This window comes from Tachysurus vachellii, chromosome 11, assembly GCF_030014155.1.
Source record: "Tachysurus vachellii isolate PV-2020 chromosome 11, HZAU_Pvac_v1, whole genome shotgun sequence".
NCBI lineage: Eukaryota > Metazoa > Chordata > Actinopteri > Siluriformes > Bagridae > Tachysurus > Tachysurus vachellii.
The window spans coordinates 24,967,622-24,979,678 of record NC_083470.1 but is presented as its reverse complement, the minus strand read 5'-3'; the positions used below and the strand labels follow the sequence as shown (position 1 = coordinate 24,979,678).

General features: G+C 38.5%; 1 protein-coding gene across 8 annotated transcripts in view; it reads left to right on the top strand.

Moving 5' to 3' along the window:
• The window catches only part of kcnip3a (Kv channel interacting protein 3a, calsenilin), a 59,868-nt gene extending 49,513 nt beyond the window's left edge, over positions 1–10,355 (top strand). For 2 of the 8 annotated variants that reach the window (XM_060882002.1, XM_060882003.1), the window contains 7 exons: positions 2,137–2,261; positions 2,562–2,631; positions 2,737–2,807; positions 5,474–5,581; positions 6,516–6,620; positions 6,732–6,794; positions 9,294–10,355. In XM_060882002.1, the coding sequence (XP_060737985.1) occupies positions 2,137–2,261; positions 2,562–2,631; positions 2,737–2,807; positions 5,474–5,581; positions 6,516–6,620; positions 6,732–6,794; positions 9,294–9,341 (590 nt within the window). In that variant the 3' untranslated portion in view covers positions 9,342–10,355. The other 6 variants (XM_060881998.1, XM_060882001.1, XM_060882004.1 and 3 more) reach the window with 5 other exon arrangements.
• The last annotated feature ends 1,702 nt before the right edge of the window (positions 10,356–12,057 follow it).

The following is a 12,057-nucleotide window of genomic DNA, read 5'->3' as shown; positions in this document are numbered from 1 at the left end:
AGGTTCTATTTTTAGGTTCTACGTGGAACGTCTTTCATAGGAAGACGTACAGTTGCATGGATCTACACAGAACCTTTAATGGTTTCTAGAAGAGGGAAAAAAACACACTTTAGGCCTCAGTGGGAGTGATGTACAAGAGATCATAGAACCTCAAATGTTTCCTTCGGTGGAACAAATCAGTGAAATTTCAGTCTCATTTAAATCTCATACAACTTTTATCATTTAAAGAAAAACACACTGTTTTTTTAACCGTTTATATTCACATTTAAAACAAAAACGTAGCAACCAATCAGAATCCAGAATTGTGCTATAAGTCTATATCTGTCTTATGTGTGTGTGTGTGTGTGTGTGTGTGTGTGTGTGTGTGTGTGTGAGATAAGTTCATCGTGTATGATTGTGTGTATAATTGGGGCAGATTGTCTCTTGGGTATTTGTCATAAAACTGTACTTTGAGCGCCTCTGTGGATTTCTCTGTGAAAGGTTAATTAGATTGCAGAAAGGAAAGAAGATTGAAGGAAGGAAAAGGAAAGATGAGAGAGAGAGAGAGAGAGAGAGAGAGAGAGAGAGAGAGAACAGAAGGCTCACACCTGGATTTTGACTCGATGTGACTTTGGAGTACTCAGGAAAACATGCGATTCATATTTAAAGTGTTTTAACTTTTTTTTTTTTGCCTTTTCTACTTATTACGATGTCGGATCGACCTCGACAGGAATAAGAAAAAACACCTTTTTTTCTGGCGTCCTGGATTTTTAAATCGAGAACGGCTTGGACGCCCGAAGCGTAAATGGCGTGAGAGGAAGAATCGAATAGGGCGATTTGTTGGGATTTTTTATTTTTTTTTTTTAATTTAGAGAGAAAAAGAGAATCTACAGTTGAAGGTGAATAACAGGAGGATGAGTGTGAGATGGGAGACGGAGGGACTGCAGACTGTGGGTATCGTCTGCCTGGTGTTCATGTTCCTCAAACTTATGCACTTACTCGGGCTTATAGACATCACAGAGACAGGTGAGAGACAGACAGAGAGACGGAAAGAGAGACAGATCAGCCTCAGGGGGTTTTAGAATGTTCTCACCTCGGTTTGTTGTATATCTGTGAAAAAAAGAAAAAAAAAAAAAAGAAAAAAAAGCTTAATGTTTGACTTGACTCTTCTCTTTCTTTTCCTTTTTCACTCTCTTCTTTCCTCTACCACTCATCCACTCACACCCCGCTCCGCCTCACTCGCTTTTTTGTCGTCCGTGTGCGAAGACGGTGAGCATAATCACGGTGAAAACCGACCCAGACATTTCCTCTGTTCGCTTTTTCTTCTTCTGTCTCGATGTCGTGTCGTGGACTTTGTCTCTGTCGTCTTTGTGGTCTCTGTGTTGTGATGTGGTGGTGCTGTTTTTTTTTCCCACTGTGTGATTGGTTCCTTTCGATCGATCCACCCGTCTCTTTTCCTCTGCGCTAAACATCCGCAATCTAGCTCCAGGCTAATGTAGCTAGCGTGTAAGAGAATTTCTAAATCATCAGACACTCTTAGGAAAAAGTAGAGGATTCTTAAGGGTTCTGTGTATTTACATAGAACCATATAATCCAAAGAGTGCTTTATGGTTCTAGTTTTATAAAAAAAAAAAAAAAAGACAAAACCAGATATGTAGAAATAAACCAAAGAGCACAAATTACTGTACACTATGAATAATGTCTTTACTCCATGCCTCCTTTTTTTAATATCTAGCTATCATTGTATCAGAGCCCACAAACGCAAGACAGCATTTTTTTAGCATGCTGCTAATCTGGAGCCTACGATCTTCCCTTACGTTTCAGACAAGCTCGTTTTTTTTTTTTTTTTTAAACGATCTTATTAGCCAATCACACAGAACAAAGCTTTGCTTATGTCCAAATGTCCATTTCTGTCTTTCTCTCATTCTTTTACTCTTTACTTTCACTTCTTCCACTACTGTGCTAACTCTTTCTCGATCTCGCTCCCCCCTTCCTTCGTTCCCGTGGCTCGTTCACTTCGTCCTGTCTGTCGAACCTGCATCCCATTTCATCCCTCTGTCCTTCCTTCCTTCCTTCCTTCCTTCCCTCTCTCCCTCCCTCTCTGTCTCACTGTCTGCCCCTCTTCTCCTGTCTTCCTTCGCTGTTTTTCTCCCGTAGACAGCAGCGACAGCGACTTAGAGCTGGCCACCGTCAGGCACCAACCCGAGGGCCTGGAGCAGCTTCAGGCTCAGACCAAGTTCACCCGCAAGGAGCTGCAGTCGCTCTACAGGGGCTTCAAAAACGTGAGAACCTCCCGAGCGCCGGTTTGAGTTTTTTAGAGAGGTTTTAATCGGTTGATCAAATTGTATTGCAGTTTTCCCAGAAGTGAGTCACTCCATAAATATATTTTAATTAATTATTTTTTTTTAGCTATACTACTAAGTCCTACCGGAACGTTATGCTACTAAGATGATGATATTAAATTCAGACACTGTATTAAATCATCTGAACCATAACGTGAGCAGAGATTTAGGACAGCGTGAAAAGTGGTTGTAGGTTTAATTAGACCTTTAATGAGTCCTTCCCTTCTCTTTCCATTTCAGGAATGCCCGAGTGGCCTGGTCGATGAAGAAACTTTCAAGACCATCTACTCTCAGTTTTTTCCCCAAGGAGGTAAAAGACGGACCTCGTTTCTTTTATTTATTTATTTATTTATTTATTTTTCGAAGGAAAAAGAAAGTATTTATTTGATGATACCGTTTTGGTTTTCTTCCCTAGATGCCACCACATACGCTCACTTCCTGTTTAACGCTTTCGATCTGGACAGAAACGGCTCCATTCGCTTCGAGGTTAGCGTCACACCGGTGAAAATATCTCTGAATGTATGAGGCGATTCTAAATATATAAATAATTATATATATTTATTTTAGATAAATATATATATCTAATATAAGGTTAATTCAGCTTGTTAGATGTTTTCCCCAGCTTGAAGTTCTTATGTCGGCAGATAATTAGGTTTCTTTATTAAAATATAGAATTAAAAGGTGAACAAAACGGTTTAAACGCGACTACGTTGTCGAGCTGGAAATAGAATTAATTCCGATATATTTTGTTGTCACTTTTTTACAACACTACATCTCTTTATATTCAAGATATTATATTTATTTATTTTCATCTGAAGATTATTCGATTGGTCTGATTGATGTTTATATAACAGAAACTGTTGTGATTGTATTTCTGTGTATTTATTGTTATGGGTAATAGAATTGTTGTATATTGTTTGTGATCTTGTCCTTTATGTTTCTGCTTGATTGTAATTTATTGTAATGTAATATGTGGTGTTGTGTTGTGTTGTATTAGAGTGTGTAGGGTTGTATTATAATATAATATGTTGTGTTGTGTTGTATTACAGTGTGTGTAACATTGTGTTGTATTGTATTACAGTGTGTAGTGTAGTGTTTGTCCTGTCCCCTGTGTCACCATACACGTTGTACACCTCTGAGTGTGATTGTTATTGTATTGTTGTGTTGTTATAGTACAGTATGTGTTATTGTGTTGTATTAGAGTGTGTAGTATTGTGTTGTGTTGTATTACAGTGTGTGTATAGTATGTGGTATTGTGTTGTATTACAGTGTGTAGTGTAGTGTTGTATTTCAGTGTGTGTAACATCGTGTTGTGTTGTATTACAGTGTGTAGTGTAGTGTTGTACTATATTGTAGTGTTTGATCTGCCCCATGTGTCACCGTACACGTTGTACACCTCTGAGTGTGATTGTTATAGTGTTGTTGTGTTGTTATAGTATGTGTTATTGTGTTGTATTACAGTGTGTAGTGTAGTGTTGTGTTGTATTAGAGTGTGTAGTATTGTGTCGTGTTGTATTAGAGTGTGTGTAATATTGTGTTGTGTTGTTATAGTATGTGTTATTGTGTTGTATTACAGTGTGTAGTGTAGTGTTGTATTTCAGTGTGTGTATCATTGTGTTGTATTGTATTACAGTGTGTAGTGTAGTGTTGTACTATATTGTAGTGTTTGACCTGCCCCATGTGTCACCGTACATGTTGTACACCTCTGAGTGTGATTGTTATAGTGTTGTTGTGTTGTTATAGTATTTGTTATTGTGTTGTATTAGAGTTTGTTGTGTTGTTATAGTATGTGTTATTGTGTTGTATTACAGTGTGTAGTGTTGTGTTTTATTTCAGTGTGTGTAACATTGTGTTGTGTTGTATTAGAGTTTGTTGTGTTGTTATAGTATGTGTTATTGTGTTGTATTAGAGTTTGTTGTGTTGTGTTTTATTTCAGTGTGTGTAACATTGTGTTGTATTGTATTACACTGTGTAGTGTAGTGTTGTGTTTTATTTCAGTGTGTGTATCATTGTGTTGTGTTGTATTACAGTGTGTAGTGTAGTGTTGTATTTCAGTGTGTGTAACATCGTGTTGTGTTGTATTACAGTGTGTAGTGTAGTGTTGTACTATATTGTAGTGTTTGATCTGCCCCATGTGTCACCGTACACGTTGTACACCTCTGAGTGTGATTGTTATAGTGTTGTTGTGTTGTTATAGTATGTGTTATTGTATTGTATTACACTGTGTAGTGTAGTGTTGTGTTTTATTTCAGTGGGTGTAACATTGTGTTGTGTTGTATTACAGTGTGTAGTGTAGTGTTGTATTTCAGTGTGTGTATCATTGTGTTGTATTGTATTACACTGTGTAGTGTAGTGTTGTGTTTTATTTCAGTGGGTGTAACATTGTGTTGTGTTGTATTACAGTGTGTAGTGTAGTGTTGTATTTCAGTGTGTGTATCATTGTGTTGTATTGTATTACGGTGTGTAGTGTAGTGTTGTGTTTTATTTCAGTGGGTGTAACATTGTGTTGTGTTGTATTACAGTGTGTAGTGTAGTGTTGTATTTCAGTGTGTGTATCATTGTGTTGTATTGTATTACAGTGTGTAGTGTAGTGTTGTACTATATTGTAGTGTTTGACCTGCCCCCTGTGTCACCGTACATGTTGTACACCTCTGAGTGTGATTGTTATAGTGTTGTTGTGTTGTTATAGTATGTGTTATTGTGTTGTATTACAGTGTGTAGTGTAGTGTTGTATTTCAGTGTGTGTATCATTGTGTTGTATTGTATTACAGTGTGTAGTGTAGTGTTGTACTATATTGTAGTGTTTGACCTGCCCCCTGTGTCACCGTACATGTTGTACACCTCTGAGTGTGATTGTTATAGTGTTGTTGTGTTGTTATAGTATGTGGTATTTTGTTGTATTACAGTGTGTAGTGTAGTGTTGTACTATATTGTAGTGTTTGACCTGCCCCCTGTGTCACCGTACATGTTGTACACCTCTGAGTGTGATTGTTATAGTGTTGTTGTGTTGTTATAGTATGTGGTATTTTGTTGTATTACAGTGTGTAGTGTAGTGTTGTACTATATTGTAGTGTTTGACCTGCCCCCTGTGTCACCGTACATGTTGTACACCTCTGAGTGTGTAGCATGACTTTGTGTTTGTGCTTCTTCAGGACTTTGTGATCGGCCTGTCTGTGCTCCTGAGGGGCTCCGTCACAGAGAAACTCAACTGGGCCTTCAACCTGTACGACATCAACAAAGACGGCTACATCACCAAAGAGGTATTTTTGTATGGTGTTGAGTAAAGAAGACAAACTCAATACTGCACACAGGTGGAGTTCTACATCACTCCAGTGTTGTTATCTGTATTAAAAGTTCCTTTTCACACCAAATCTTAACATCAGCTTATAAACGCTGACCTTTTAATACCGCAGTACGTTACAAAGCCACAACATTCTCCTGTCACGTTATTCTCGAGAAACATTTTAGCACGTAATCCACGCGTTCACTTCGAAAGTGCTTGTCCGCTCGCACTCTGCTAATACATTTAATTAAAATAATTATTTAAATAAAATATTTCCTTTTTTATTCATTTACAAAACTTTTTCATTATCTTCTAACTTGTGTTAGTTTGTGTTACTTGTTAGTGGACCTGTTAGTGTAAAGACAATGAAGGAGATGAGGTACAGACATGTACGCCCTTTATTGTATACCACACTATTTCATGCTGTCTATTAATATATTTGTGTGTGTGTGTGTGTGTGTGTGTGTGTGTGTGTGTGTGTGTGTGTGAGAGAGAGAGAGAGAGAGAGAGAGAGAGAGAGAGAGATAGAGAGATTTTTCTTTGTGTGCTGGCTGGATCACGCAGTTACAGCGTCATCTGCTGGAGAGAATACAACCGTGTGTGTGTGTGTGTGTGTGTGTGTGTGTGTGTGTGTGAGAGAGAGAGAGAGAGAGAGAGAGAGAGAGAGAGAGATTTTTTTCTTTGTGTGCTGGCTGGATCACCCAGTTACAGCGTCATCTGCTGGAGAGAATACAACCGTGTGTGTGTGTGTGTGTGTGTGTGAGAGAGAGAGAGAGAGAGAGAGAGAGAGAGATTTTTCTTTGTGTGCTGGCTGGATCACCCAGTTACAGCGTCATCTGCTGGAGAGAATACAACCGTGGGTGTGTGTGTGTGTGTGTGTGTGTGTGTGTGTGTGTGTGTGTGTGTTGCAGGAAATGCTGCTGATCATGAAATCTATCTACGATATGATGGGCAGATACACTTACCCCAGCGTACGAGACGAAGCGCCGTCTGAGCACGTGGAGAAGTTCTTTCAGGTATTATTAAACAGACAGGCACACACACACACACACACACACACACACACGCACACAGGTTTTTACCCAGTAAAACACTGCAGTTCCTCTCTGATCCACTGATTTCTGCAGAAAATGGACAGAAATCAAGACGGCGTGGTGACAATCGAGGAGTTCATCGAGACGTGTCAGAAGGTCAGAAGGCTTTCCTTTCATTTCCACTTATTAACCGACCTCAATATCTTGTCATGGTATGATTTTAATTTGACAAAACTAGGTTTTTATGATTTATTTTCAAATCTCACGCTTTACTTTGACCGAAATTTCTTAAATAAGTATTAAAAGTATCATAATTTTTTTTTTTCCCAACACGAACAACATCCGTCAACTGTGAGGTTGAACAAATAAACCGATTAAAATTAAGAAATACTAAAAGCAATGGGGAAAAAAACGAGTACATAAAAATATAATAAATAAATGTATGACTGAATTAATGAAGTCTTTATAATACATATGAATGCATATTAAATTTGAATTCTAAATAATCCAAAATTTTTCCAAAATTTATCGCATCGTTTTTTTGTGCCGTTAACTGGATTAAAAAATGTTTGGATTAAAAAATAATTAAAAATTAAAAAAGATGTTGCTTCGTCTGCTGCAAATTCCGTATCGTTTAAATGTTGTTTTTAATTAATTCATTCATTCATCTTCTACCGCTTATCCGAACTACCTCGGGTCACGGGGAGCCTGTGCCTATCTCAGGCGTCATCGGGCATCAAGGCAGGATACACCCTGGACGGAGTGCCAACCCATCACAGGGCACACACACACACACTCATTCACTCACGCAATCACACACTACGGACAATTTTCCAGAGATGCCAATCAACCTACCATGCATGTCTTTGGACCGGGGGAGGAAACCGGAGTACCCGGAGGAAACCCCCGAGGCACGGGGAGAACATGCAAACTCCACACACAACGTGCTAACCACTAAGCCACCGTGCCCCCCTTGTTTTTAATTCAGATTTACAAATTTTAAAAATAAATAAATAAAAGATTTTAATCTCAGTAGATGGGGGGCATGGTGGCTTAGTGGTTAGCACGTTCGCCTCACACCTCCAGGGTCGGGGTTCGATTCCCACCTCCGCCTTGTGTGTGTGGAGTTTGCATGTTCTCCCCGTGCCTCGGGGGTTTCCTCTGGGTACTCCGGTTTCCTCCCCCGGTCCAAAGACATGCATGGTAGGTTGATTGGCATCTCTGGAAAATTGTCCCTAGTGTGTGAATGAGTGTGTGTGTGTGTGTGCCCTGCGATGGGTTGGCACTCCGTCCAGAGTGTATCCTGCCTTGATGCCCGATGACGCCTGAGATAGGCACAGGCTCCCCGTGACCCGAGGTAGTTCGGATAAGCGGTAGAAGATGAATGAATGAATGAATCTCAGTAGCTCAGCTAGGGGGCAGAGCCTGACGTTTAAAAAGTTGGGATTTGTACATAAGAAGTGATTTTATACAAGTTTTATTTCGAGTCTGATTCGTGTATAATGTTTTTGTTTACATTATTATTCTATAACGCTGCTGGATTCAAATCCGGTTGGTCAGAAGGTGCTGATTTGTTTCAGCTCCAGACATTTAGAATACCAACAGATTGTTGTAGTAAACCTGCGTGTAAATATCGAAATAAGGTGAAGTTTTTTTGTTTAGACATTTACAGAAGGAGTCTCCAGCGTCGGCGCTTCGTAAAAGCCTGATGTTTTCTTCAGGACAGCGGACTGTCTTATTAAATTCAAGAGAGATTAAAAAAATTAAAACCAGACAGGCCGACGAGGCAAAAAGAGTTTAGAGCTAACATTAAATGTAACTTTAACCGGATTAAAGTCAATCTATGATGTCACTCTTTACCTCAATGTCTTTCTATAGTATAAGAGGAATAAATCATTTGCTGTTATAGGACAAGCAACAAATAGGACAAGCAACAAACAATTATTACAAGCAACAAATTTCCTTGTCCTTGATTATATTCCTGTAACAGCACAACCCTCTGTGTTTTATAATAATAACCTTTATTTTCTATAGCGCCTTTAAAAGTAAATCTCAAAGCGCTTTACAAAAGCAAATAAATCAACAAAAATACATTAATAGATTAAAATTAAAGCAACACAAATAGTCTATAAAATAAGCACTATGTAAAATTACTATTAGCCAATTAAAAGCTAGCCTACAAAATTAGCTAGTGAAGAGAAAGCCCTACTGTATCTCCGTAGACGAGTTAAGGGAACAGTAAAAAGACCAGTTTCAGAAGAACAAAGATGGAAAATAAGGATTTAAAAGTTCAGTCAGATATTGAGGAGCCAACCCATGTAAGGCCTTGTAGGTAAGCATCAAAATCTTAAACCTAAACCTAACAGGGAGCCAGTGGAAGGACTCCAAAACGGGAGTAATGTGATCTCTTAACTTTGTTCTAGTAAGTATTTTAGCAGCCGAATTTTGCACTACCTGCAATTTGTTTAAGGTTGCTTTTGACACCCTTTATTCCTCGGCCGTGCATTTATTTGCCTTGTTTTTATTGAAAAGTGGTTATAAACTAACGATTAATTAAAGAAGCAACTAAACTCTAAACCTAAAGTAAAAAAAAAACTGTACTATTTATAATCATCTCACGTTTTTCTTTACTCTTAGCCGTGTCTTGTTTTGCAGGATGAAAACATCATGAGCTCCATGCAACTCTTCGAGAATGTGATATAAAGATATAAAGCAGACCAACAACAATGACAACAACAAAAAAAAAAACTCCTTGGGAAAAAAAAACACTCCTTCATTGTTCCGAATCTTCTCACAGAAAGCCAGGAGCACAGCGTCCGGCACTCCAACTGGCACCAATAAAGACAGCACACAGGGGGTAAAATGGCCAAGGCGGGGGAGGGGGGAGGGGGTATTACTGCACAGCACTATGTAAAGGAAGAAAAAAAAAAACAGAAGACGAATCGGAAGTATTCAGGGAAACCAATTTTCTAGATCGGATGAGATCAGATCTTCGTTTTCATCGGTTTTGCTCCCTGCTCCAGTCCGAACAGATCATGTGGATCGTCATGTAGTCAACGCTGTTCCTCCAACGACCACCAGGGGGCGTCAAACACTCAAAGAAGCACAAGGGAGGGATAGAAGGAGGGATAGGAGCAGGAATAGGATGGGGAAAAGCATCATAAAAAAGAGACTAAGACAAAAAAAAAAAAAAAATCAAACTTAAGCATGCTCATCCGAAACGACGTGTGATTTTTCGTGGTTTGCTTGCACCGAGAATGTCAAAGTTGTACATTTCCTTCTTTTTGTTGGCGGGCCAGTATATTTCTCCTGACACACACACACACACACACACACACACACACACACAATACAGGACTCATACTGTATGTATAGCGTGACGTAGCGTAACTTCTAATTTCAGCTTGAATCTTTATTGCACTGATCATCAGCGAGGGATCTAAGGTGACATATCAGGCCTCGGTTTTGGCTTTTTTTTTCTTCCAAAAAAATATATAATAACGTGTGTTAAGTATTTTCAAGTTTTGTTTAGTGATATTCAGATTAAATTCAGTGTGTGAGGGTGGCACGGTGTTGTGAGAAGAACGAACTTTATTATAATTCGAACCCACACATGCAGCAATGTAAATGTGTTTATATTATTTATTCTGTTTCGTTTGATAAAGAATATTATCTTATGTTGTTCTGATGAATAAAGATGCACTTCTCTTAATCCGACTTCACTCCCAGCGTCATGGTGATTACTGCAAATGACATCATAATCTTGAAATCCTCTTAAGATTTGCTAAGATCTTTAAAATAAATGTCTTAAACCGATGTTGTTGTTTTTTTGGACAAAAAAAAAAGGATTTGGAATATTTTACTGATTTAAATTGAAATTATTCTATTGTTGAATCATTTTCTGATTCATCACTGATTCATTTACTTATTTATTTCCTGATCTGTCACTGAATAATAACTGCTAATTTGTTTCCTGGTCTATAATTGATTCACTTTTTGTTCTATTTCCTGATTTATTACTGATCTTTTTCCTGATCCATCACTGATTCGTTTGCTGCTCTTTTTCCTGATCCATCATTGATTCATTTTCTGATCTTTTTTCCTGATCCATCACTGATTCATTTACTGATCTTTTTCCTGATCCATCACTGATTCGTTTACTGATCTTTTCCCTGATCCATCACTGATTCGTTTACTGATCTTTTTCCTGATCCATCACTGATTCGTTTACTGATCTTTTTCCTGATCCATCATTGATTCATTTACTGATCTTTTTCCTGATCCATCATTGATTCGTTTACTGATCTTTTTCCTGATCCATCATTGATTCATTTACTGATCTTTTTCCTGATCCATCACTGATTCGTTTACTGATCTTTTCCCCGTTCCATTAATGATCCATTGACTGTTATATCACTGATATATTTATGGATCCATCACAGATTCACTTACTGATTAAATATTTCATCACTGATTCATTTACTCATCTTTTTCCTGATCCATCACTGATTCGTTTACTGATCTTTTCCCTGATCCATCACTGATTCAGTCTCTGCTTCATTTTCTGATTCTTTCAGTAAACACAAAGATCTGTTACTGAACCACTGACTCTTACCACTTACATTGATTTGACTTGAACTCGTTGATTCATTCATTGTTCTATTCGCCGATTCATAACTGATTCGTTTTCTGATTTCTTCGGTAGCTAAAAAGCTTTGCTGATTTGTCCACTGATTTATTCATGTATCTGTTCTCTGAATCCACATTCCTTGATTCGCATATTTGATTGATTCACGCGTTCAGGTATTTTCTGATTCGTTCCTTGATCGACGTATTCACTTATCCATCACCGATTCACTGACTCCTTCGGTACCTGATTGCAAATTCAGTTAATGATTCCTTTTATTCAGTTGTTCTCTGATTCATTCACCATCTATTCTATCTTTGTGTCATTTTCTAACCTGTTTCTGTCGTTGTATTTAGACAGACATTTCTTCACAGTCAGCAAAAGTGCTTAGATATTAGATACAGTAAACAATGCAGTAAGTCACAATCCCACATTAACAGATCGTATACAGTGTGTAGCGTATAGTTGTCGTTCTGTACGTGCTTATTACACCACGCAGACATTACATCACTCGTAAATTTAAAGCAGACGTGTGTATGGTTTGAGTGTTTTGCATTCATGTTGTTGTGCTGATTTGGTGTGTTTACCGCAGGCCGAGTCATTAAACTCGATCCTGTTTGTCCGTTTTCCCTCTCGCTTAGCACTTCTGTTAAGGATCCTTCATCTCCTCAGTCCATTTCTACACTGTCCTCAGCTCCTCTCTTCGTCTAATTCTTTACTTCATCCGTTACGGGTCGGGGGGGGGGGGGGGGGGCCCCGTGACTTAGTGGTTAGAACGTTCGCCTCACACCT